At 36.9% G+C, this 25701-nt stretch overlaps 2 protein-coding genes across 6 annotated transcripts in view; one reads left to right on the top strand and one right to left on the bottom strand.

Annotated features, from left to right (window-relative positions):
* Positions 1-12962, top strand: part of PSIP1 (PC4 and SRSF1 interacting protein 1) — a 42634-nt gene extending 29672 nt beyond the window's left edge. Inside the window, exons 9-16 of one of the 4 annotated variants that reach the window (XR_014301803.1) lie at positions 3899-4127; positions 4994-5112; positions 6395-7833; positions 8437-8507; positions 8717-8818; positions 8936-9149; positions 10553-10664; positions 11353-12962. Coding sequence is in view for 3 of the 4 variants with exons in the window: in XM_082695064.1 (XP_082551190.1) it covers positions 3899-4127; positions 4994-5112; positions 7778-7833; positions 8437-8507; positions 8717-8818; positions 8936-9149; positions 10553-10664; positions 11353-11416 (967 nt within the window). In the remaining variant the exon portion in view is untranslated. Of the gene's footprint in view, positions 1-3898; positions 4128-4993; positions 5113-6394; positions 7834-8436; positions 8508-8716; positions 8819-8935; positions 9150-10552; positions 10665-11352 lie in introns of those variants that run through there. The other 3 variants (XM_082695064.1, XM_082695065.1, XM_082695066.1) reach the window with 3 other exon arrangements.
* Positions 12963-15575: 2613 nt separating this feature from the next.
* SNAPC3 (small nuclear RNA activating complex polypeptide 3) overlaps positions 15576-25701 on the bottom strand; it is a 38402-nt gene continuing 28276 nt past the window's right edge. The window contains exons 6-10 of one of the 2 annotated variants that reach the window (XR_014301804.1): positions 24259-24341; positions 22745-22909; positions 18296-18403; positions 16463-17098; positions 15576-15674 (exon numbers count right to left, since the gene is read on the bottom strand). Coding sequence is in view for 1 of the 2 variants with exons in the window: in XM_082695068.1 (XP_082551194.1) it covers positions 16951-17098; positions 18296-18403; positions 22745-22909; positions 24259-24341 (504 nt within the window). In the remaining variant the exon portion in view is untranslated. Of the gene's footprint in view, positions 15675-16399; positions 17099-18295; positions 18404-22744; positions 22910-24258; positions 24342-25701 lie in introns of those variants that run through there. The other variant, XM_082695068.1, reaches the window with a different exon arrangement.

Raw genomic sequence — 25701 nt, 5'->3', positions numbered from 1 at the left:
TCTACTGCTACCTCTCCCGCTGCTCTCTCATGTTCTCTCTCTCTCCCATCTCAAAAAAAAATCTTCTCAAAAAAATCTTTTTAATTAAAAAAAAATAGATCTCACTCATTCCCTGCCTAATCTAATCATGGAATCAGGCATAAAGTCTAGGATTTTGTGATTGCTGTAAGGCCTCGATCTGGAGACTTAGGAACTGAGAATATAAGTTATCTGCTCCCCTCTTCCCTTTATCATGTACTTAGATCTGGGATAAGGAGCCATTATAAATAAATGCTCCTATTTGGAAAGGGGAATATTAAGAGCCATACAGCAGTCATTGTTCCCTAAGAAATCTAGAATCCTGGAAAATATTGTGTGATCTCCATATTTTATGTATAAGGAAAGTTCCCTTGATTAGGCCCCAGTTTTCCTTTTTTTTTTTTTTTTTTTTTTTTAAGATTTTATTTATTTGACAGAGATCACAAGTAGGCAGAGAGGCAGGCAGATAGAGAGTGAGAGAAGGAAGCAGGCTCCCCACTGAGCAGAGAGCCCGATGTGGGACTCGATCCCAGGACCCTGAGATCATGACCTGAGCCGAAGGCAGCGGCTTAACCCACTGAGCCACCCAGGCACCTGGCCCCAGTTTTCCTGATTCTGTCTTGCTAAAAACTATTTCTCTGCATGGCTTTTAGCTAATGCTGTGACAGTTGTCTACTTCTCCATATCTTCCTTAGTTGTATCTGAAAGGTCATTGGAGGTTATTATCCTCATCACCTAAGTGGTATTGTGTCTGCTTTTAGGCTATAGGGTGTTAGAGACCCAAGATTACTTTTTTGATCTCCATTAATTTCTCTTGGAGGCGGTTGCTTTTGGTAATAATACTTTATAGCATGTGGGTGTGTTTTAGTTAGCTTCATGCCCAGTGGTCTTTCCCTAGGATTTTCTCAGACTTGTTTTTAATTCATTTTTCCCCCACTGCCCCTCTCCCAGACATGCTTATTATATACCTAATTTACACTCTGAGTTTATAGGTTTTCCTGAGAATCCCTTGGTCTCTTCCCTAGAAGTTGTTCATCTGAAGGACCAAGGCAGCCCAATTTGAATTCCTAAGGAAAGGTGTAAACTACCTTTGGTGGATATTTGATCCCTTTTTCTGAATTTGAAAATTTTTTATAAGGTGGAGGGGACTTTCAACACTGAAATGCATGGAATTTTTATGTTTTCCTTTTGTCATTTTGCTATTTTTAAAACTCGTTTCTTTTTGAGGTGCCCTATTAAATTTATCCTGATAACAACCCACTCAAGATGCTACCATTCTATCTTGAAGTCTTTTTACCCAAAGCCACTGAATTTTTTTTCACATTATCACAGGAACAGTTTTACCCATTATATAAAAATGTACTAGGATTTTCAATTTCTCAGCCCTAAAGTCAGTGCCACATTTTAAATTTTTACATAAATTTCTGTATCCATGAGCTTTTTGTGATGGCAGTGTATGGACAGCCTCAGAACAGTGGTAGCTTATGAGATTTCTCATTCATGTTCCATTTAGGTTGGGCATTGGCTGTGTCTGTTCTCAGCTGTGTACCTGAGCACAAACACTGGGGGCGAAGGGCTATACTATATAAGCCCTTCTTGAAGTTTTTGCTCTCCACCATGAGCACAGGATGTATGTGTTAGTGATAGCTTTTTTGTAGTGAGTTCTGAAATAACAGGATAGTGGAATAGAGCCCGAAAAGCTGAAGCCATCTCATAATCCTCATGTAAAGTAAGAAATATTTGGTATAAGCCACTGAGATATTTGGAGTTATATTTGCATTAGTTGTTACTTATGTTAACATATTTTTAACTCTTTACTAATAGTTTTGTACTGTGCTTTCACATTGAAAAGGGAAATTGTCACTGTGGGAGAAGTCTGTTTTTCTTGAAAGGTGGTGTGGGAGGACCACTGGGAAAGTACTTGTTTGTAGCAAGCTAGGATAGTTAAGTCTGTGGCAGTCTTTTTGGTATTGTTCAAAAACCCTTGAACCACTATTCCCATCTCTTACAGTCTAAGAAGTATTGTACACTTCTTAATCTGTGTTTAATAATTAAAAAAAAAAAAGGCCACATGGTAGTCCATTGTATGTACAATTCTTAACATCCATCTCAAGTATGGATACATCCTTTTAAAAGCTTTGTCATCTATTCTGTACACGTGCAAATATGTTGGTTAGAATACATTGCTGGAAGCAGATTTGCTAGTTCAGAGGGTATTTGGATTTTTAATATCTGCTTCCTTCCATTGAAGGGATATTTTGGGCAAGGAATTGGTATGTCTTAAGAGCCATGGGAATGTTTTCTGTATTTGACTAGGTATTCCCATCTCCATGAAATTATCAAAATACTCACATCTGTGAAAATATTGGACAAAGTTTAAATGATTGTATATGCATGCTTTTTCTCTGTTGATTAATTAGTGAGGAAACCCATGTGACATTTGAAAATAAGCATAGCCAATGATGGTTATGTGACAAATTTCTGAAGAGATTAAAGAGTGGATTTTTTTCCTTCCAATTTAATAATCTCTTAAGGGTTCAAGAAGCAGTTGTCTGGTAGGCTGTCACTGGATTTGGAACTGAGATAGTAGGTGGGCTAATTATTTGACCTTCACACCATCATTTTCTCCTTCATCAAATTGAATGGGTTGGACTAATGATCTGACATCTCTTACACCTCTCAGGTCCATTGATATAATTGCATAGTTTTTGAAAATCTCAATGAAATTCCTAGACTGATAAAAAGATGAATTTTTAAACGGCTTGTCCAAGCCTCAAGTTGTGTTTTAATGGGATGGCTTTAGTTGGGTGTATATACCATAAAAGTCATTATTATGGTTAATATTGGCATCATTTGGGCACCTGGGTGGCTCAGTGGGTTAAGCCGCTGCCCTCGGCTCAGGACATGATCTCAGGGTCCTGGGATCGAATCCCACATCGGGCTCCCTGCTCAGCAGGGAGCCTGCTTCCCTTCCTCTTTGCCTGCCTGCCTCTCTAACTACTTGTGATCTTTCTCTGTCAAATAAATAAACAAAATCTTTAAAAAAAAAATATTGGCATCATTTGCTTCTCCTAGAGCCTATCATCGGACCAAAAATAACTTGTATTTATTTCTGCTATATTAGTTAGCATAAAGGTCATCCAGTAGTAACATTAGGCTTACTGAGCAATTTTGTTAATTTTGACTTAGTGATGTCTGTAAATCCACTGGTAATGGGAATGCTTAGTACTAGTGAATTCAGTTATATATTATGTTTAATTACATATATGTTATATATTATGCTTATTTATGTTATATATTCTGCATAATTGCCATATATTTTAGCACTGTATGCATAATTTGGGAGCCTTTTACCTTACAAAGTATTTCTTTGAATTCTAAAGTGATCATATTTGATCATAAGCAGTTCACTTCTGCAATTGTATTTTTCCCAATGCGTGTCCTTTTTAAACATGTTATTCTTACAGTTACGTAGAATATAAGATCCAGGTGTCACACCCATCTTAACTTATTGCTGTATCTCCACAGTGAAGAATTATCTTGGCACATATGAGCATATTAGGTAATTTTTTCATTAAATAAAGAACATTACAAAAAACTTGGAAAACAAAGGAAAAAATTACTCTTCTATTACCCTAATTGCACTGTAATTTTTGTATTTTCTAATTTATAAGAAAAGGATGTTCTTTTCCTTTTATGATGGGATGGTAAAGACATTATATTTAACTGGAAGATATGTTAAATTTTCTTCTCCAAAATACTTATTTAGTTGGGAGAGTATGGTTAAAAGACAGCCCATAATGATACCTTAAAAAAAAATGGTTTGTGTGGTTTTTTTTTTTTTTTTTTTTTTTTTTTTTTGCTATATTCTCCAAAATAGGGTAACTGAAGAAGACAAAAGTAAGAAAAAGGGGCAAGAAGAAAAACAACCTAAAAAGCAGCTTAAAAAGGATGAAGATGGCCAGAAGGAAGAGGATAAGCCAAGAAAAGAGCCAGACAAAAAGGAAGGGAAGAAAGAAGTTGAATCCAAAAGAAAAAATTTAGCTAAAACAGGGGTTACATCAACCTCTGATTCTGAAGAGGAAGGAGATGATCAAGAAAGTGAGAAGGTACAGTGTTTATCAAATAAAATATTTGTTCTCTTTTTAGTTGCCTATGTAGTTCTTTTTTACCTAGTAAGTATTCAGTATCTCAAAGTATGAGTGTGATTAAAACTGAATTTGTCTTTCTTTGTAAGCTTGAACTAGCTGTGCTAAAAAGCATATTTGAAACTTTAGTTTATTGAACATTCTAAATTTGTGTCACCTTTTCAGTTATAATGTAGAAATCAAATGTGATATAACAATCTTCCAATAACCCACCTATTTAGAAAAGTACAAATTAAACCAAATGGACTGTGACCAGTGAAGATAGATGTAATAGAGATGCATTTATACAGTTTTATTATTTACTACATTGGAATTCTTAGCACTCTTCGGGCCTATTTAGTGTATCAGTTATATTTTATTTGAATGCCACTGTTGTTCAGGGATTTGATTAAAGCTATACATCTTTTTGCATAGGAAGACACAGTATTGTGTATAGCCTTGGAGATCTACAGACTCAGGTCCTGTATCTTTGGGGTTTTTTTCCTGTTTCTTAATACTTTCTTTAGAGGCCAAAAATTATTAGTTGGATAGCATAAGCAACGTACTTGTCAGTAAACAGGTACTTGTCAGTGAACAAACAGGTCAGAACCATAGTATAGAGAACCATTGTATAGCAGCAAATAGCCTGATATACTTTTATTCCTATAGTCATCAAGGCCAAGTTCAGTTTAGATAGCAACATGTGTAATTCTGAGATTTTTTTTTAATTATAGAAGTATTTGTCCCTTCAGAAAATGAGATGCCTTTTTTCCTCCCAAGATTGTAATCCCAGAAGCACTAGTCACTGACTTGATAGTTAACTAAATTCATCCTAATTCTCAAAACAGAAGAGAAAAGGTGGAAGGAACTTTCAGAATCCTCATAGAAGGAATATGCTGAAAGGCCAGCATGAGAAAGAAGCAGCAGATAGAAAACGCAAGCAAGAAGAACAGATGGAAACTGAGCAGTAAGTATTTTTTTATTCTAAATTTTGATTTCCTTTTTAAGCTAGCATGAAATTCTTAAATGATAGAATCTCATTTTCCAGACTGTATGAAGCCTTTTAGAGAAGTGACTTTCCCCAGGTGTTAGAAAAAATCTTCCAGTATATGATGATAATCATGTTTTTTAGGCTTCATTCTTTGCTGAGTAAGAGGATGAAATTCACTGAGGTAGTCACTCTGTGAATTATTTTTAATTTAAACTGAGAGTGCAGATAGGATTTAAACTGTGTAGCTTTGCTGAAACTGTCCTCATCCTCTACTATTCACTTGTTGAGTATTAAATATAGAAAGAGTGGTGATAATATGTTGGTGGAGAAAGAATTAAATACCCTTAACCACCAGCAGGCGACTCCCAAAAGACCAGCAAAAATAGTAGCAACAGTTGAAAACCCGAGAAGGCCAGTAAATCTAAAGGCTGACAGGGTTTGCATTAAGTGTGTGTGATATAAATGAAGTTCAAAGCTGATTTAAGTTTTGATAACTTGGAGACCGTATATACAGATCATGGGGAATTTCTTTCCCTTTCAATTTTATTCTATAAAGTAATTTTATTAAAAGCAAAATAGCACTGGTGATGATTACACTTCATGTGCTTATTACATTTGTTTTCCTAGTTATCTTGAGATTGTCACTTCTGAATTCTTTCTTTGAAAAGCATTTTGTGAAGCATCTTTCGTTATTCTAACTAAACTTGGTTTTTTTGTTAATGGAGGTGATTTTAAAAACATGCTGTAGGTTATGAAGACATACTTAATGACAAGTAGTGAATTCATTAAGTAATTATGTACTTTTTCTTTATAAGATACATTTGTAAGCCAAAGTCTCTACAAGTATAGTGTTTGACTATCTGCTTTCTTAGTTGTTTGGAGGATGATTAATAAGCAGTTTCATCTGCTTGAGGGGAGTAATTTAAAAATTATCTAAAGTTCAAAAATGTTACTCCCTCCATTCTGTTAGACTTTTGACCATTTCTGTAAATTAAATTATTTTTTGTTACCTATCCTTCTCTATCCTTTCACTGAAAAGTTGTTGGACTGTTTGTTGCTTTTAACTTTATTGTGCTCCCCAAATTAAGATATAAAATTAGTCGTTGCTTAGTAAATCTAGCCCAACCCTTCTTATCTCAAAGTTATCTTTATGTGTTTCAGTTTCTTTTTGAATGTCCTCCGAATGTAACTTTCTCAAATTCTAATATTTGTGTTTTCTTTCCTTCTCCTGTTATTACAAAACTTTGTACTTGGACAGTTTTGCTCTGTAAAGCATTTCAGATGCAGCTTGTGTGAGATGCATTATGCAAAATAAAGTTTATTGTATTGTATTCCCAGCCAAACAACATGTAATCTACAGTAATAAAAAATATATCTCATTTTGGGCTCAAAGCATTAATCCAGTTACTGAAAAGAGAATACAAGTGGAGCAAACAAGAGATGAAGATCTTGAGACAGACTCATTGGACTGAATTTCCCCCTCCCCCCCCTTGATGGAAGAATGTTGCAGATTCTAAATTGAGGACTTCATTAATGGCATTATTACTGTGTTATGATTGTTAAAAAAAAAAAAAAAAATTCCTGTAAGGTACACACTACATACTAAGGTCGGCCATCATTCCTGTTAAGTTTTTTTTACCAAGCTTAAGATGAAGCTTTGTGTTTGGAAGTTAGAAGATGGTGGTTGTACATTATTTCATTTAGAAAATATAAAAACTCATTTTGTTTTGAAGCTAGGTGTTAAACTGGAATAGCTCTGATACCCCAGAGAATGGGGCAGTTGTGCCCTTCCCTTGACATTCCTTTGTTGTTTAATTCTTTAGAATCTTAATAATTGTTTTTTTTAATCCTGAGAGATTAAACAGTAGACTTGTTAAGAAAACAAAAATGAAACTGTAACCAAAATTTTAAAATAAAGTTTTTTTAAAAAAAAAAACCTGATTTTTAGATATTGTTTTGTTCTTGTCTATTTCAATTGGTTTATAATAGGGCCCGAACTCAAAGCCAAGGTACTAGAAATTAAGAATTCATTTTAAAATGGTTATTTTTGTGATCTGCAGTAAAATGGTACCTTTTCTTTTGTGAAATGGTATGTGTCAGTGAATGTCCTTTTAAGTTTGAAATATTGGCCAAAAAGAACCCATTTTAATACCATAGTATCATCTTTGAACAGTCTATTTAACCTAGAAACTTAACCCCTCAATTATCTACCCTTTTGGAGATGTGGGAAAAATTAGTCTGTTTTTGACATGCTACTTTTTTAAAAAATTGTGATATAGAACTCATGAAATGTTTATAGGCATTCTTTTCCCACAATGGTCTGTTTGTCCACTGACCCTGAAATTGGGTCTTTAAACAACACTATTTATTGTTGGAAAAAAATTTCACCATGACAAGTCTGAAAATTATTTGTAATGCCACTGAAACATTCGATTTTAGCATGTTAATTTTTGCATGTGTTTTCAGTAATTAATACTAATGCTGTGGCATTCCAGAGTCCCATTAATTACAGTCAATTCCTTATGATCTAGGTTATTGACTATTTTTAAAAAATTTCTTAGCTTTTACATAAGGGATGTGGGCATTTGATAATGAGTCACAAGTTCCAATGTTTTGAAATATTTGTGTTAACATTTGATAGGCAGAATAAAGATGAAGGAAAGAAGCCAGAAGTTAAGAAAGTGGAGAAGAAGCGAGGTTAGTTGTTTCACTTTCTAAGATGTATAAAATAATACGCAGAAAGGAAATTATACACTTAATTTTTCATGTATAGGTTTTAAAATCAGGCATTTTATGTTCTTAAATCCTACCAAAGTGCTTTTTCAAATCCCTAACAGATTCTGTATACATTATATTTTAACTCTAATCAGGCGCACTTGCTAAGGACGCAGGCTTACGGTTTTATTGCTTATTACCTAGGGGTCACATTTTTGTAACATTGCCAAAAGCTAGATGTTATCCCATTTTTTTACAGATCTCATGGTTTCAGATAGAGTTTCTATTTTTAGTTACATGTGTAAGGTAAAACAGCTGTGTAAGGATTGGAATAGAGGGATTTATTAACTGGATACAGACTGCTTATCTTACAAACCTATGTAGCTAGATGGTGATTTTTTTTCTTCAAAATGATGAATGTTGCTTTCCTAAATACTTAAAATGGCAAATAACTTCTTAGTGAACTAGGCTGATTATGAAGAACATTTTTAAAAATTCAATCTTACTGTGCTTTGCTTATTAGATTTATACAGAAATACTGGTGTTGGAAAAACTACTTACTGTGTTTCAAATTTTAATTTATAGAAACATCAATGGATTCTCGACTTCAAAGGATACATGCTGAAATTAAAAATTCACTCAAAATTGATAATCTTGTAAGTCTTTAATATCTCATTAAAAATAGTATTCTTTTTTTAGCTTCATATTTTATTTTCTTGTGTTTTACATGTGTAAATTTAAGAGAAATGGGACTATTACTGGTTCTTTTATATTGCCCTGTTTGAGATTTTAAAAGTGATCTTTAGGAATAGATCATATAGGTTGTGGTAATTAACAGTTATGAAATTACTGTTTTGTCGTGAAGGATGTGAACAGATGTATTGAGGCCTTGGATGAACTTGCTTCACTTCAGGTCACAATGCAACAAGCTCAGAAACACACAGAGATGATTACAACACTGAAAAAAGTAAGTGATCTCAGTCATGCAGATTTTTCAGACTTCCTCATCACCACTTCATTAAGAAGTAACATTTTTAAAAATCAGTGAAGAAAACAACTGTGAGTGTATATTTTGTTTTCTCAGATACGGCGATTCAAAGTTAGTCAGGTTATCATGGAAAAGTCTACAATGTTGTATAACAAGTTTAAGAATATGTTTCTGGTTGGTGAAGGAGATTCTGTGATCACACAAGTGCTGAATAAATCTCTTGCCGAACAAAGACAGCATGAGGAAGCAAATAAAACCAAAGATCAAGGGAAGAAAGGGCCAAACAAGAAGCTAGAAAAGGAACAAACAGGTAAGTGATTTAAGTTGTTTGCTGGGATTGCTTTTAAAAAAATGGCTTTGATATGTAATTTCATTAATACCTTATCTAAGGTTTCATAAGGCACTTAGAAAAACAGAAGCTAAGGTTAAGGATTTCTGTTTAAATCATATAGTCAAGCTTAAATTAGCAGTTGCTGTTTTTTCTCACACAATAGTAGTCAAGAAAGCAACTTCCCGTGTCCCCATCGCCCAACTCCTGCAGTGCTCAGTACACGGTCATTCCTGTTTTACCTCCTCTGGTTTCTCTATGAAGCAAATTACAGATACGCTGTTTCAACCACAAATACGTTAGGATGTATCTGTGATGGATTCTTAAATAGAACCATAGTACCATTCATGATCAGTTCCCCCAGTTCCATGTTATGTCTTAGGAGTTGGATATTTTTATTTGTCAGGGAATGATGATGTAGGTCTCCTTAGAGATTTCTTAGAAATAAGATATACTTCTCATTTACTTCAGTAGGACACAAAATCATGTTAATTATGAATAGCTCATTTGACACATTGTTGTGAAGTAACAAGGAAAAATATAAAATTTTACTTTGATGCACATTTTTATAAAAAATGGAATGACCAGATGAAACCCCCCCTCCCCACCCCGCACACCTGTGTAGCTCCATGGATTAAGCCTCTGCCTTCGGCTCAGGTCATGATCTCAGGGTCTTGGGATCCAGCCCTGAATCAGGCTCTCTGCTCAGCAGGGATTCTGCTTCTCCCTCTCCCTATGTGCACAAGCGCTTGGGCTCTCTCTCAAATAAATCTTCTGTTTATTTATTTGATAGAGAAAGAGAGCACAAGCAGGGGGAGCTGTAGGCAGAAGGAGAGGGACAAACAGGCTCCCCAAGCAGGGAGCCTGATGGTAGGACTTGATCCCAGAACCCTGGGATCATGACCTGAGCCAGCAAGGCAGACTCTTAACCAACTAAGCCACCCAGGGGCCTAAATAAATAAAATCTTTAAAAATAATAAATAATCCACCACCACCACCACCACCCCCCCCGTCCCACCCCGACTGTTGATTTCGGCTCAGGTCACAATCTCAGGGTTGTGAGATAGAGCACGGTGTCTGATTAAGATCCTGTCTTCTCCTCTGTCTCTCGTGCCCTCCCCCACCAGCTTGTGCACACATACTCTCTAAAAACTAAATAAAATCTTTAAAATCCCCCCTTTCTTGTACCCATAGATCTGTATATAGTAACCCTACAATTTATCAGTGTGCCTCAGCTATCCAAAAGATTACAGTGTCATTTCAAATGAGGTGTACTAAGTATTAGAAACTTTAGGGACATGTTTTTACTTTTTATTTTGGCTCTTTAGAGGACATCTTAAAGTATTAGAAGCTCTAACAGTTTTTCCATTGGAACCTTTTTAAAGGTTCAAAGACTCTAAATGGAGGATCTGATGCTCAAGACAGTAATCAACCACAACATAATGGAGATAGCAGTGAAGAAAGCAAAGACAACCACGAGGCCAGCAGTAAGAAAAAGTGAGGACATGTTTTAATGGATCATTTATATTTTTAATTTTTAAATCGTATTGCTGTTCCAAGGTTATTTATATAGGATTATATTTTGATCACTCAATTCCTGAACTCAGGAAGCAAGATATAAATCAAAAAGGAAACAAAAACTTTGTAATTTACGATTGGCTTTTCTGTATTCAAAGGGAATACAGCTAGATAAATAGGAATCCAGTTTAAAATAACTGTTCTTCTTTGGACCTTTTCACTGATACAGCTTTAAGAGTGACTTACATTCATACTTTCTTGCATTGTGACAGGTTAATACAAAAATGAGATCTAGAATTACAGGCTATTTTCTACTATAGCCTCTAAATAACTAGTTATAGGACTATGGTTATCCCAGTCTTGGTTTTTTTCTGCTATACATTTGAAGGACTTAGAATCAAGCATCCCTTCTAATCCTGAAATTCAGGGAAGTCGTGTCTGTATCACCCCTCTCTTTATTAAAGTTTGTAATATATTGGCAATTCATATATAATTTTCATGAGAATTCATTTTAAAGTTGGAATTGAACAAAAATATTATTTTAAAAAATAATTTGGTGATAATCAAGTATTTTTAAAAGTAAAAACACAAAGCATGGATTTAATATGTTTTCTGAAGAATTCAAGTCCCTAATCCCAGTTAACACACCTTTCTTTCCTTCCTTTAGGTCATCCAGTGAAGAGAGAGAGACTGAAAGAGAGACTCTGAAGGATTCCACACTGGATAACTAGGTTGATACACCTGGAATATAAAGAACATTTGAGAAGTTTGTAATGGTTTTCATTTGAAATATTTAGACTGTTGAAAGTTTTAAATTTTTATAAGCATAGGTTTTGATGTTGAAAACTTGTTTTGAGGGAGAAAATCCCTTTATATTTGTTTGAAAGTAATTAAACATTATTGCTAATTGTACTTGTGCAGTATTAACAGCTACATTATTCAGTAAATGGGAGGGAAAATCCATTTAGGAAATGTTAAACTGCTTTTCCAGACATTTGGTTGTAGCATAATTTCAATTAGTGTGTGTATGTTAATGTGTAATTGATAGTAGAAAAAAGTTACATTTTTAAAACTGCTACTTGTATAAACCTTTCCTTTTTTCCCAAATACCGTGGGTTTTGTGCATAGTTTTTACAAACCTTGGATTTACCAGACTGTCTTTTCACTGTTTGTGGGTTTTGTAGAAGTTATGCATTTTTATGGTAGATAAAATGTTACTTCTATACAAGTACTCACTCTTTTTATCAAAAGTTAATTTTAATCTCCCAGTCTACGTTGTGCTACATTATCCTGCTGCTTTGTAACAGTTTGTGGTCTGTATGCCTTTTTGTATGACAACTAGATATCCAACTGACAATTCTACAAGGTACAAAACTCATGTTAACTTTTGAAGGTTATTTAGTATTATGGCTGGGAATTGAGTGAAGTCACAGGACTTTCCTACAGAAAGCAGAAAGAGGTATGGTTAGGAATGAATCTGGCTTTAGGGTTCAACAATCTAAGATCCTTACAGGCACTAGTAGCTGAAACTAAAAACAAAATGATAAAAGTTTATTTTTGAGAACTGTCTCGTGTTTCTGAATTTTTAAAAAAAAGTCACACTCATTAAGGAAGTCACTAAGTATTTTTTTAATTGGGAAAAAAAACTCCATGATTCTTATGCAGTAAATAGTAGAAGTAAATGCTATATAAGAAAACTAACCTATTTGAAAAACATGGTTATATCAGAAGGGGATTATTATTTAGAGATCCTCCATGTGACAGACTTGTAAGGAGTAGAAATATGTTGCTCCGAGGCAGTTAGATAAAGTAAAGGAGTACTTTGATAGTTCGTATATTCATGGATACGGACTAAATCAGGGTAAACCAAGGTTAAAATTTAAGGGTAACTTAACAGATAGCATTTCTAAGATATTTTGATTAGGTCAGTTGGTGGTTTTCAGTAGCTAAAGGACACTTTTCATGTTTTGAAACTATGAATACAGAGAGAAGGCTTAATTGGTATCAGTGTTTGCATGTGACATGCATTGTATGTTTTGACCTCTCAGATAATGGTTTTCATCTATAAATGAGAAGTTTGAATTATTTCAATAATTGGAGTTCTGCTTTTTTTGAGCGGTCTTACAATGGAACTAGGACCTACTGTGTTAAGGGAACTATTGATATTACATTATAGCTGGTCCTTAATATAATTTAAATTTGGACAGATTTATTCTAGTTAAGCCATAAGTGTCAACATTGTAAACTTGTTTTGATTAAAGGATTTTTCTATCAAAACTCTACTAGTAAATTAATTCTTTGCTATTTGTCAAAGTGTTTTTGGAATTCTGGATTTGCTTCCAAGGGAGTAATTTCTTAGTTAACTTGGTATAGAGATTGTGTTGGCTGGGGAAATAGGTAACTAAAAATGTCATTTTTTGTTCACTCTCTTTTATTCTGTGACCCAACAGATCAATGTAGTTTACTGAGAAACTACAGAATATTCAGCTTCAGGAGATACATATACCAGCATTGTGATAATTTGTGTATGATTTGTTTGGGCTGGCCATGCAGAACAGTTGATTACTGTAGTGTGAAAATATAACTGGCCTTCCATTTTCTATTGGTCATAAGCTTATTCACAGGTAACTACTACTCTCCGAACTCTTATAAAGTCCTAAATACTAAGAACTTTCAGAAGCAGTTGGTCAAAACTTCACTGCTGAACAATTCTCTAAGAATTTAAATGAAATAAGAGGAAAAAATGTCTTCCTCTTTTTGCGGGGGCACATATAAACCACCTATTTTGTGCTATTGAAACCATCCACTAACATTCAAAAGAGGAGGTTAGCAGGGCCCTTCAGAATGAGTTGTTGGAAGCTTGCTTAGCTGCGCTGGAGACATTTCAGAGGTGTCATCTTAACTGGAGAAAATGAATGTATGAACAACTTGATGATCTTAATTAAACCTTCTGCTAATACATCCTGTGCTTTCAACTAGGATGATCTTTTTTACCCGGTTTTTGCTGATACGTTGATTGTAGTGTACCGGCACACACTTACCTGATTGAAGATGTCAGGTCAAGATGACGTCAGCCAACTAATCCTATATAAGAGCAAAGGCTTTTATAAGGTTCTGTGAGGGCTTTACTAACACCTTATTTTGTCCCATTGGTCAGAGAAAGGATGATCTATCAGAAATAACAAACCCATAATTACAAACCTTAAGAAATGAAGCTGCTATATAGGGAGAAATGTTTTCAAATGTGTGCTATGAAACTCTCTAACCTTAAAGATAATAAAGACATTATGACTTGATTAGGAGAAGGTAAAATTATCCTTAAGGATAACAAAGGCTGAAAAATATTTAAAGATAAACAGTGCTTTTCTAAATAGTGCTTTTGTGCATGTTCAGCTGTCATACCAAAATCTTATTTCTAGGGCCACCTGGGTGGCTCAGTGGGTTAAAGCCTCTGCCTTTGGTTCAGGTCATGATCCCAGGGTCCTGGGATCGAGCCCCCCATCGGGCTCTCTGCTCAGCGGGGAGCCCACTTCTCCCTCTCCCTCTGCCTCTGCCTGCTTCTCTGCCTACTTGTGATCTCTATCAAATAAATAAAATCTTTTTTTAAAAAATCTCATTTCTAACTACGGAGGATGCTGATTAATAAGTTCATTACCATATTTTCATATTTGCTTTTCTTCATTAGATAAAATGACATATAATTTAGGTCCTGTTTAATACTGAAATTTACAGCTATAGAGTCCCTAATTCAAATAGTCTTTTAGGCTTGTTTCAAACTTGGAAGGCCTTTCGACTTGTAACTGATAAACTTAATACACGGGCAAATTCTGGGAGTGACTAGGTTAGTCTTTCTAACCCTAGATTTCACAAGGGGAAATGATAACAAAGATATTTGAGCCTTTCTAACTTTGGAAAAGTACCCTCAAGAACCAGCAAGGTAAGATTCTTAGTAAATGATAAAATAAGGTGCACCTGGGTGGCTCAGTTGGTTAAGCATCTGCCTTCAGCTCAGATCACAATCCCAGGGTCCTGGAATCACGTCCCACTTCGGGCTCCCTGCTCAGTGGGGAGCCTGATTCTCTCTTTCCCTGCCACTCCCCTTGCTTGTGTGTGCTGACAAAAATCTTTAAATTTAAAAAAATCAATTTCACTAGCAGTAGCATTTTAGCGGTCTTTCTTCGTTGTCCACTAAAAGGAATTGACCACACACGGACTAATGCTTCTGTTAGGACAATACAGTGCATATTTTGGAATTTGCGGTTTTGAGAATACGAAATGGAAATGAATAAAAGTAAACACCTGAAACATATTACACTATATATTAACTAACTAGAGTTTAATTTGGAGAGAAAGAAGGATAAACAGACCCTTGCATACTAATTCCTTCATACAAGGAATACAGTTTAAAAAAAAGGAAGCAGGGGTGCCTGGATGGTTCTGTTAGTTGACCGTCCAACTCTTGATTTTGGCTCAGGTCATGATCTCGGTGTCCTGGGATTGCACTGTGTTGGGATCAGAGTCTGCTTGGGATTCTCTCTCACTGCCCTTCTACCTTCATACTCACTGGCTCTCTAAATTAAGAAAAAACTTTCAAAAATTCTTTTTTAGCTGTGGAACTTATAGGAATTGGGTAAACATGGTTTTCTAATAGCATTTTCAATCTGTTCGATTTAGCATCATCGGAAACATGAAAGTAAAAATCTAGACAGTAATGTAAGCCAGCCATGGGAGGCACCTCTTCTCTTTACTGATCCTCTAGTCTGTTTACTGAATCAGTGAATGAGACCATCACTACACATACCAGAAACGGGTGCCTGTCCTCTGCACACCAACTTAATTGGATATGTAGTACTTAAGGCCATAAAACATCTCACTGCCAGTCTTTTAACATACAGGCTTAAAGGCTTCATCAGTTTTTTATTTATATGGTAAATGTCTGTTCTTAGCCATCCAGGGAATGTGGAACTCAGCTGAATTTAAATAAATAACCTAGGAGAGAGAAAGTGGAGTTTAAATAATAACACATTTAAAAGGAACTATTTTACAGCATTCTTAAACATCTTAAAACTAAATTTTCCACCAAAAACTAAAGATTTTGGGAAAACATAATTTTCTGTGATGATCTAGATCTTGGAATTCATCTCAGGTGTCCTATTGCCCACAATTAGAGACGTGAATACACAGTGTTGTCAGGGTGAGGGGACTGAAGGAATTTGGAAGAATTGGGCCAGAAAAACTTCTTTGTTTTTGCATATAGAATCCTGGGTATTTTTATTGCGCAAGAATGAGTGAACCAGAGCTGGCAATCCACAGGATCCTGACTTCCCATGTCCCAATGATCATATTACAGAAAATCTATTTTTTTTTCTTAAGGTTTTATTTCTAAGTGATCTCAACACCCAGTGTGAGGCTCAAACTTTTAAAATCCCAAGATCAAGACTTACATGCTCTACCGACTGAGCCAGCCGGGTGCCCCAAAATCTATTTTCTTAAGCATAATATTAAACTGAAGAAGTTCTCAAGAAATGAATCAATTGAAATGTGACTTTTGTGAAGGTCTGAGTATATACCGAAGTATTTTTATATTCATAATTCATGCAGTGAGTCTCATTAAAATGATTAGTATGCCTACTAGTTTCTACCAACAAAAAGTTAGTATTACAAAAGAGCCCACTGTGAGATCTGATTACAGAATTGCTACTCTTAATACTGTATTTGTTAAATATACTTTTATTCTTCCCCCTCATTTTTATCACAGGTATTTAAAGGATCTTTACCTTGGAAGCCTCATGGTACAAGATACAACTCTCACATTCTTCAAAGAATTTTTTTTTTCTTTCCAAAGAATTTTCAAAATACCTCCACCACTTGATGTATGATTTGATTAACTGAATTTTTCTAACTACAGATTAGCAATAAGTACTCTGGACACAGAATGAATAGGCATATCACAGAATGGCCAAAAAAAATATAAAGCAGTCCTACAACTAAGTAAAATAAACACACTTAAAAAATGGGCAAACACATCAAATAAAAACCTTATTTTGAAATGAACACTAAAAAAATATTTCTAAACAGAAGTTACTTTATAAGAAAAACTGTGATTTAAAAAAAAAAAACCAAAAAACCTGTGATGTGAACTTTTGCTGGCATGTGGGTAACTAGCTGAGTATTTCAGGTGGGTCCTGTTCTTCAGTGGCACCTTCTGGAAATAAAGTAACCATCCAAGAGGACAGTTACTTCACAGGTACATTTTTTGTTGTTATTAATTAAAGGTTCCAGGATCAACGTAAGGATAAGCAAGGAATTCTCCTAGTTTGTTGCCTTCTGAATCATAGTGGAGCATCCGAAAGCAAACATCACAAAAGAAACATGGGTCCTCTGGTGCAAAACTGTCATTGTTCGTTACCCATCTGTAATTTAAAAAAAAAAAAAAGATTACACCATCACAATCAACTTTCTCAAACTTTAATGCGTTATGACCTGTAGTGATGTGGAAACGTAACATTCCCACTATTGCCTTGTCATCCTATCTTAATACACTGTAATCCTTTCTACAATTTTGTATACATATAGATACAGAAATATCACTACCAATACTCTGCAAGGCAAAAGGGCAACTAACAGAAACCCTGCAGAAGGCTGTTTCTCTTAAAGACTTCTTAAAAGTAAGTACAGCAAAATAAAAATCCATACATGAAAGCACCCTATGTACACTTCTGGTATGACTTAACCTATCCTCCAAGTAACTGTTAAAATGTAATTGGCCATCTTGAAAAAACGGAATATATTAGATGCTACAGACCTGATGAACTTTTCTGTAACTTATCTTTTTAACTGGTAAATTAGTCCTGGCAAATTTGGAAACTCCCATGTGTTTTACCTAGAAGTCCGGATAAAATGTTACAGAGTGTATGCAAATGGGAATATGGGCAACATTGAATTGATGCGATGTTTTCTTGCCTGAGACATTACTACTGGTCATGGGAAGATGAAAGACTTTTTCAGCAATCTATTTGAATCTGCATCTCATGGTCTATTTTACACTCCCCGATTTCCAGTTTGATAACTGATTTATCATGTTTTCCTACTGATCATTTAGAAAAGCTCATGGGAGGGGCGGGATGGGAAGAACCCACACCCCCAAATCTGATACACAAATATTCTTTTTTCCTCAGAATTTTTTGACCCTGATCCACAGTTAAAAACCAAACTAAACGGGAAGTATCACATAAAGTAAAAATTTTATGAACCCATATTTTGACTTCATTCTATATACTGAATGCTGTATTGTTTTTTCATGGAGGAGCAGCCGTGGATGAAGCTGATTTTGTAGACTGCAGAGAGAAAGACAACATGGCTCCCTAAAGATCCAAAGTCTGAGCCAGCTCTGGACTTTCACTACACAGAATGCATTTCCTTACTGTTTAAATGTAACCTGCTAATTTGCAGCACTTATGTACTAGATAAAACCATTTGTTTTATTCATACCCCCACAGTGTAAGTTCTCAGATTCAAATTTAAAATAGGAAACACCGAAATACCAAAAATGGAAAGTATTGACTTACTGAAAACCAGTAAATTTGAAGAAAGAAATAGATACCACTTACCTGGCTGTGTATGTTTTACAAACAAAACATTTTCTAGTCCACAGCCAATGCTTCTTGATAAGAAGGGGATAAAGTGTCCTGTCCAAGCAGTCATCACAATGTGCGAGCCTTTTGTACATGAGAAGTAAATGAATATATTAAAATGCAAATTGTTTAAAAAATGCAAATTGTTATCAGTGAAGAAACAGATCTGTTCCTCAACATTAAGAACCTAGTAGATATATTTTTCAATTTTTTTCCTTAGGAAAGACGCAGGTATAAAATTATTTGTTACACTAGGTCTGACTAAACTTTGTTCTAAGAAAACATCTCCTGAAGATCATTTGGGATTAAACAATGTTTTCTTTCAGGTGAAATTTCCCGAACAGGTCATGTGCTTTATGACCCTCCAAGAGGGCAGTCTGTGTGCAGATCTTGAACACATTCCATCAGAGAGCCCCTGCTTTACTCAACACTCACCACCTTCCTGGAAGACAGTCTGAGCAACTATTTTATCTATTTGGTCATGTGTTACGTGGCTCTTGTTTACTATCCTCTTTATTAAAATCTAAATCAGACTCCTGGTATAATGTGAACTGACAGAAGACTTTAGCTTTAGGTGTCAGAATTTGTGAATTATTAATGAAATCAGTCTCTACTGTGCCACTTATCAGCTGACTGGGTGTGAATAAATTCCTTAACCATACTGGACCTTACATTCGTCATCCAGAAATTGAAAGGGACTGTGCCAGAGTATTCTAAAGGTCCTGACCTTAATTTTAAAATGATTCTTAGTTTTTGTCTTTTAGTAAGAAAGGATAGCAATATATCAACTTCGTATCAGAAGATGATTGGTAGGGGTGCCTGGGTGGCACAGTGAGTTGAGCCTCTGCCTTCGGCTCAGGTCATGATCTCAGGGTCCTGGGATCGAGCCCCGCATCAGGCTCCCTGCTTCCCCCTCTTTGTCTCTGCCTGCTTCTCTGCCTACTTGTGACCTCTCTCTCTGTGTCAAATAAATAAATAAAATCTTTAAAAAAAATATTAGTAAACTTGTAAGAGTTTACCAACGATCAGACTATGGAATGGCACTGAATGATTAAATCCACCTAGAAGACAAAAATGACTTGTAGTGCAGGGGCGCCTCCGTGGCTCAGGGAGTTAAACTTCTGCCTCCATCTCGGGTCATGATCCGAGGGTCCTGGGATCAAGCCCTGTGTCAGGCTCGAGCAGGGAGCCTGCTTCTCCCTCTGCCTCTACTCCTCCTCCTTGCTCATGTGCCCTCTCTTTCAAATAAAATCTTTTTGAAAAATGACTTGTAGTCCAAATTACATCTAAAAATTCTTTAAAGGGCGCCTGCCTGATTCAGTTGATAGAGCATGTAACTCTTGGTCTCGGGGGTTGTGGCTTCAACCCCCACACTGAGAGTAGAGACTGCTTAAAAATAAAATCTTTTAAAAAGTGAAATTAAAAAAATTTTTTTAAAAACTAAAAATTTCCGGGGCGCCTGGGTGTCTCAGTGGGTTAAGCCACTGCCTTCGGCTCAGGTCATGATCTCAGGGTCCTGGGATCGAGTCCAGCATCGGACTCTCTGCTCAGCGGGGAGCCTGCTTCCCTCTCTCTCTCTCTCTCTCTGGCTGCCTCTCTGTCTACTTGTGATTTCTTTCTGTCAAATAAATAAATAAAATCTTTAAAAAAAAAAAACAAACTAAAAATTTCCTTAGAAACATCCCACACTGCAGATGTTTAATGAGCGTGAATTGTGGGGCACCTGGGTGGCTCAGTCGTTAAGCATCTGCTTTCGGCTTGGGTCATGATCCTAGGGTCCTGGGATCAAGTCCCTCATCAGGCTCACTGCTCTGCAGGGAGCCTGCTTCTCCCTCTCCCACTCCCCCTGCTTGTGTTCCCTCTCTTGCTGTGTCTGTCAAATAAATAAATAAAATCTTAAAAAAAATTAATAAGCATGAATTCTTTTCCCATATTGCCTTGAGTTTAAGGATGACACTGCTGTACAGTAAGAAATGATAAACTAAAATAACAGAAAAGTGGGTTGTCTTCCATCTTAGGCTAATTCTCAGGCACATTCCGCTTCAGTGAAAGAGCAGGCAGAAAAGCTTATATAAAAGCTTATATAAAATGTAACACATTATCAAATGTATATAATTTTCAGTCCTACAAAACTGGAGTTTATGAGCTCTCCTGGCCCCCTGGCCCTTTGCTTCAGCAAATCTCCTTCCCCTAAGGGCTATTGAAACATTTAACTGTTTCTTTAGAATTTATCCCCTCAACATCCCTCTACAGAACCAAAATAACTTTGGTTAAATATTCAACGTTTACATGTTGCCAAATTAATATTACTACTTGCACCTAAAACTCCCTAACTTTCCCTTTATCGTGTAATACACGGTTCTCTAGCTGCAAGCCAGAAGCTGCCAGCTAGCTACTTCTCTCAGGTTCACATCTGCTTAGGTTGCACATACCTGTCGCCAATTTAGTTCTGTACTTCCCGACAGAATGAGAACCGCACTGTCGAGTGTGTTAATGCACAAGCGGGAGACATGGCAGTCCTAGACACCCTTCCTTCCTGAGTTCTCCACTGTGCTCTAGTCTTCGGACGAATTGGCTAGATGGCCATCGTGCTGGGATTCTCCTTTCCCTGCATTATCTGTTCTGCTTTGCCTTCATGGTTTTTTTGTTTGTTTAAGATTTTACTTGTCAGAGAAAGAGAGCATAAGCAGGGGCAGCAGCAGACTGAGAAGCAGGCAGCCCAACATGGGACTCGATGCCAGGACCCTGAGATCATGAGCTGAGCCAAAGGCAGATGCTTAACTAACTGAGCCACCCAGGCACCCCTGCACTCCTGTTTTTCTATTTCAAGGTTTACTAAAGGTAAGTCTGGAGTACTTCCTCGGGGACCTTCCCAAGAATGAGTGCATGCCAGGTAAATTTTGGAAACTGGTCACTAAATTTCAAGAAATGTGGAGGCAGGGACTTTGTAAAGGCATCATTTCCTATTACTGGTATAATAAAAAGTATGGGTGTATCACTGCTCCACAAACAAAAAACCTAAAAATGGTCTCTCAGAATTAAGGCAGGGATGGAGCAGGGCTTATTTCTATATACTGATCCTTTACAGATTTCCTAAATAAGGAAACGAATGGCCTTATTCATGAGAAAGACACAACCCAAGCTATATAAAATTATAATAAAATCTTATTTTAAACTAGTCCTCTCGGACGCCTGGGCGACTCAGTTGGTTGAGCAACTGCCTTTGGCTCAGGTGTCGATCCCAGAGTCCCCGGATGGAATCCCGCTTTGGGCTCCCAGCTCCACAGGGAGTCTGCTTCTCCCTCTGACCTTCTCCCCTCTCATACTCTCTCACTATCTCTCAAATAAATAAATAAAATCTTTAATTATAAAAAACTAGTCCTGGGCACCTGGTGGCTCAGTAGGTTAACCTTTTGCCTTAGCTCAGGTCATGATCTCAGGGTCCTGGGATGGAGCCCTGCATCAGGCTCTGCTCAGAGGGGAGCCTGCTTCTCCCTCCTCTCTCTCTGCCTGCCTCTCTGCCTACCTGTGATCTCTGTCTGTCAAATAAAATATTTAAAAAAAAAAAAAAAACAACTAGTCCTCACTTTATACTTGATGAAAACATTAAGACTTCACATTTGTCAAATATTAGAATTACTCTTCTCTTCCCCCCAGTTCCCTTTGATCTCCTTAAAATTCTGGAAAGAGACAAGAAACCTAGATACACAGTTGCAAGTTTGCTAAGCAAAAGGCGCAACAGGAGAAGTGGATGGCTACTGCCTGCTGGATATACAAATGGAGACACTTATTTATGGATTTCTGACAACTCTAATCAAGTATTTCTATTATAGATATTCCCAAAATAAAGACAGGATACAAATGGATGGAGAGTTGGTCAGTCCATGGAAAGCAGACATGATTTTGCTGGTCCCAAGCCAAGCTGGTGACTAGCTTGACTATTTCTCTTATTAAAAACAGGGGTGCCTGGGTGGGTCAGTGGGTGCAGCCTCTGCCTTCAGCTCAGGTCATGATCTCAGGGTCCTGGGATCAAACCCTACATCGGGCTCTCTGCTTGGCAGGAAGCCTGCTTCCCCACCTTTCTCTGCCTGTCTCTCTGCCTACTTGTGATCTCTCTCTGTCAAATAAATAAAATCTTAACAAAAACAAAAGCAAAACCAGGGGAGCCTGAGCAGCTAAGTCGTTCAGCGTCTGCCTTCGGCACAGTTCATGATCCCAGGGTTCTGGGATCAAGCCCCACATAGGGCTCCCTGCTCAAAAGGAAGGCTGCTTCTACCTCTCCCACTCCCTCTCTCGCTAAAGTCAAATTAAGTAAAATCTTAAAAACAAAAACAAACCAACTCCAACTGCCTGTGCTTTTACACTGTGAAATCAAGAAAAGGAAAACAGAGCAAATGACACCATGTTCTGAGTGCTGCTACTTACCTTATGTCAGTGATGACAATGACATGTTCACAGTCCCCCTGGTGACAATATAAGTAAGGAAAACCCAGTTTAATAAACAGGTCATTGAAGGTGAAATCTTCCATTTTGGCAGTCTGAAATTTTCCATAGCCTCTGTCATGGGACTCTGACCATTCAATGATAGTTCTGAAGCGGGGGGAAAAGATGATATTTCATTATACCACAAAAATCTAAAAATGACAGAAAATGGTTTGTGACTACAAGTATTTCAAAAGCCTGGCGCACCCAATAAACTGGACAATTGCACCTTGAGGTGAAAATCTCAGTGGTTGACACATGTAGAAATCAAGAACTCTGAATGTGTCTTTATCCATTAGAGCAACAGTTCTCAAAGTGTGGTTCCTGAAGTCAAAGGGATCTTTGTGATAAAATGTCATTTGCCCTTTTCAACTCCTATTCTCTCCAGTATTCTAACGGCTACATGATGTGTTTTATTACTTCAGACTGAATGGAAAATTCAGAACATTGCCATTTGTCTCATTCAGTTCTGAAAAACAGTTATTTCCTCCCCCAAATTATTAATGTTAACATGTGATGGGAGTAGTTAATATTTGAAATATTTCTTAGTTTCAACTTCTAATATGGTAAACACTGACAGCTATAGCCCACATAATCAAAAGCAATATACATGTATGTTCTAGTTGCTAGGACACTGATAGCAAAAGTATGAGCTAATTAACATGACTATAAGCTATACATTTTTCATGTTATACACTTAACCATGTATTTACACACTCATCTAGGGCAAACAACAGTATATACTGGACAAACAGAAAAAACAGTAAGACTAACTTATTGCTATCACCTAAATATGAAAAAGACTAATGAAGTGTTTCAGAGGGAGTTAGTTTCTCAGATTATCTATGGCTCAATACAAGATTTGCTAGACTTTTTTAAAAGTAGGCTCCACACCCAATATGGGGCTCAAACTCACAACCCCTGTGATCAAGAGTAGCTACTGGCTGAGACCAAGCATTCCAAGATTTGCTGTCGTTTCTAAGATAGTAGATAACACAAAGATTTTGAAATGGTCCGTGTCAGGTCTTTGCTAGGAAGTTTCTTCCTGAAGTAAGAATTGTGATTAACTTACTAATACCTAAGCCAACCAGATGAAATAACTGAATATATTTTAAACTGAGAGATACTTCTTTTTTTTTTTTTTTTTTAAAGATTTTATTTATTTATTTGACAGAGATCACAAGTAGGCAGAGAGGCGGGCAGAGAGAGAGAGGAGGAAGCAGGCTCTATGCTGAGCAGAGAGCCCGATGCGGGACTCGATCCCAGGACCCTGAGATCATGACCTGAGCCACCCAGGTGCCCCTGAGAGATACTTCTGACCCCCAAACAAACAACCAAACAGTCTAACAAAACAGTTCTTTGGCAAAGACCCTTAACAGACCAGTTAACAGGATGTGTGGAGATCTATTCCAAGAACTAGAGCCAGGAAAAACAGAGAAGATTTTTGAAAATTGTACCTGCTTAAATCTCTGCACTCCGGGTATCTTTTATCATTGTAAAATGTCCCCTCGAAATAAAAGAAGGCTGATTTGTACAGGTCCTATAAGGAAACAGACGGCATTGAAAGAGAGTCCTCTACTAATAATTAGGAAATTGCTACCAATTCAAAATCTACAGGTCATAAAACCACACTAATATGCTTTATAGTAACTGTATGCAACCTTACAGAACACGCTTAGCTCGGTAATTTCCTTACTATTTAACGGGAACTTCCTATGTGATAAGTATTATGCTATTTACCAGGGATGGAAATGTAAACATCTGATCCTTGCAGCTGTTTTCATTATCCTATTGCAGTTTGAATCACTAAGTCCGACTTAAATTTTGTATATTCTGAGATTTGTGAAAGGACCCTAATTAGAAGTGAAATAAACAATATTATTTTATTTTGCGAATACACAGCAGTGAATTATTTTGGATACTAGAAGTAAAAACCAAAAGTCACATCTTTTATATTTCCCCAGCAATAATTAGTGATCACAAACTTAGATTTTTCTGTTCTATTTTTTAATATTTTCAGGAAACTTTAAAAAAAAATTTAGTTATTTATTTGAGAAAGAAACAGAGATAGTGAGAGAGAGTGTGAGTGGGGAGGAGAGGGAGAAGCAGACTCTCTGCTGAGCAGGGACCCCGGTGTGGGGCTCGATCCCAGGACCCTGGGGTCAGGAACTGGGGTGAAGGCAGAAACCCAACCGACTGAGCCACCCAGGCACCCCTCAGTATACTTTTTTTTTTTTTTTAAGATTATTTCTTTGAAAGCGCAAGCAAGAGGAGCGGAAGGACAGAGACTCTCCAACAGGCTCCATACAGAGCATGGAGCCCAACAACAGGCTCCATCCCACAACCCTGAGATCACAACCTGAGCCAAAACCAAGATTCAGATCAACCAGCTGTGCCATCCAGGTGCCGCCTCTCAGTGTACTTTTATAAAAAATTCTCCCTTCAAATCTTCAGTAATTCTTAGGCAGAATTTGACTTAGGCAAAATTAACTCTTTTTACTCAAGCAGGCTTGCCCCAGAATACCAGAGTAGTCGCACAACTGGCTTAAACCGTCAGGTTTCTTAACTTTCAGCCTACCAGCCTTTCCAGAGGGGCGAGTGTCTCTTGATGCTCACTGGTAACAGAATGAATCATAGGAACACCAAAGACCATTACATGAGAAGCTCTCAGGATGTGGCCCAGGCACTGATGTTTTCCCAAGCTCCCCAGGACTCAGACGGGCAAGCAGTGCCAGAGGCACTCTGTTCGACTGCTCTTCACGATGTCCTAACAACCAGATCCCTGGGGGAGGGTCAGGAGACCTGTGTTCTTTCTCCTTGCGTATATGTACTCCTCAGACCTTGGGTTCCTCACCTGTGTGAGTCTCTCTGTCCCGCTATCTTACAAGACTGCGGTTCAT

This window comes from Mustela nivalis, assembly GCF_964662115.1.
Source record: "Mustela nivalis genome assembly, chromosome: 13".
Taxonomy (NCBI): Eukaryota; Metazoa; Chordata; class Mammalia; order Carnivora; family Mustelidae; genus Mustela; species Mustela nivalis.
This window is presented reverse-complemented; position numbering and strand designations above follow the sequence as displayed.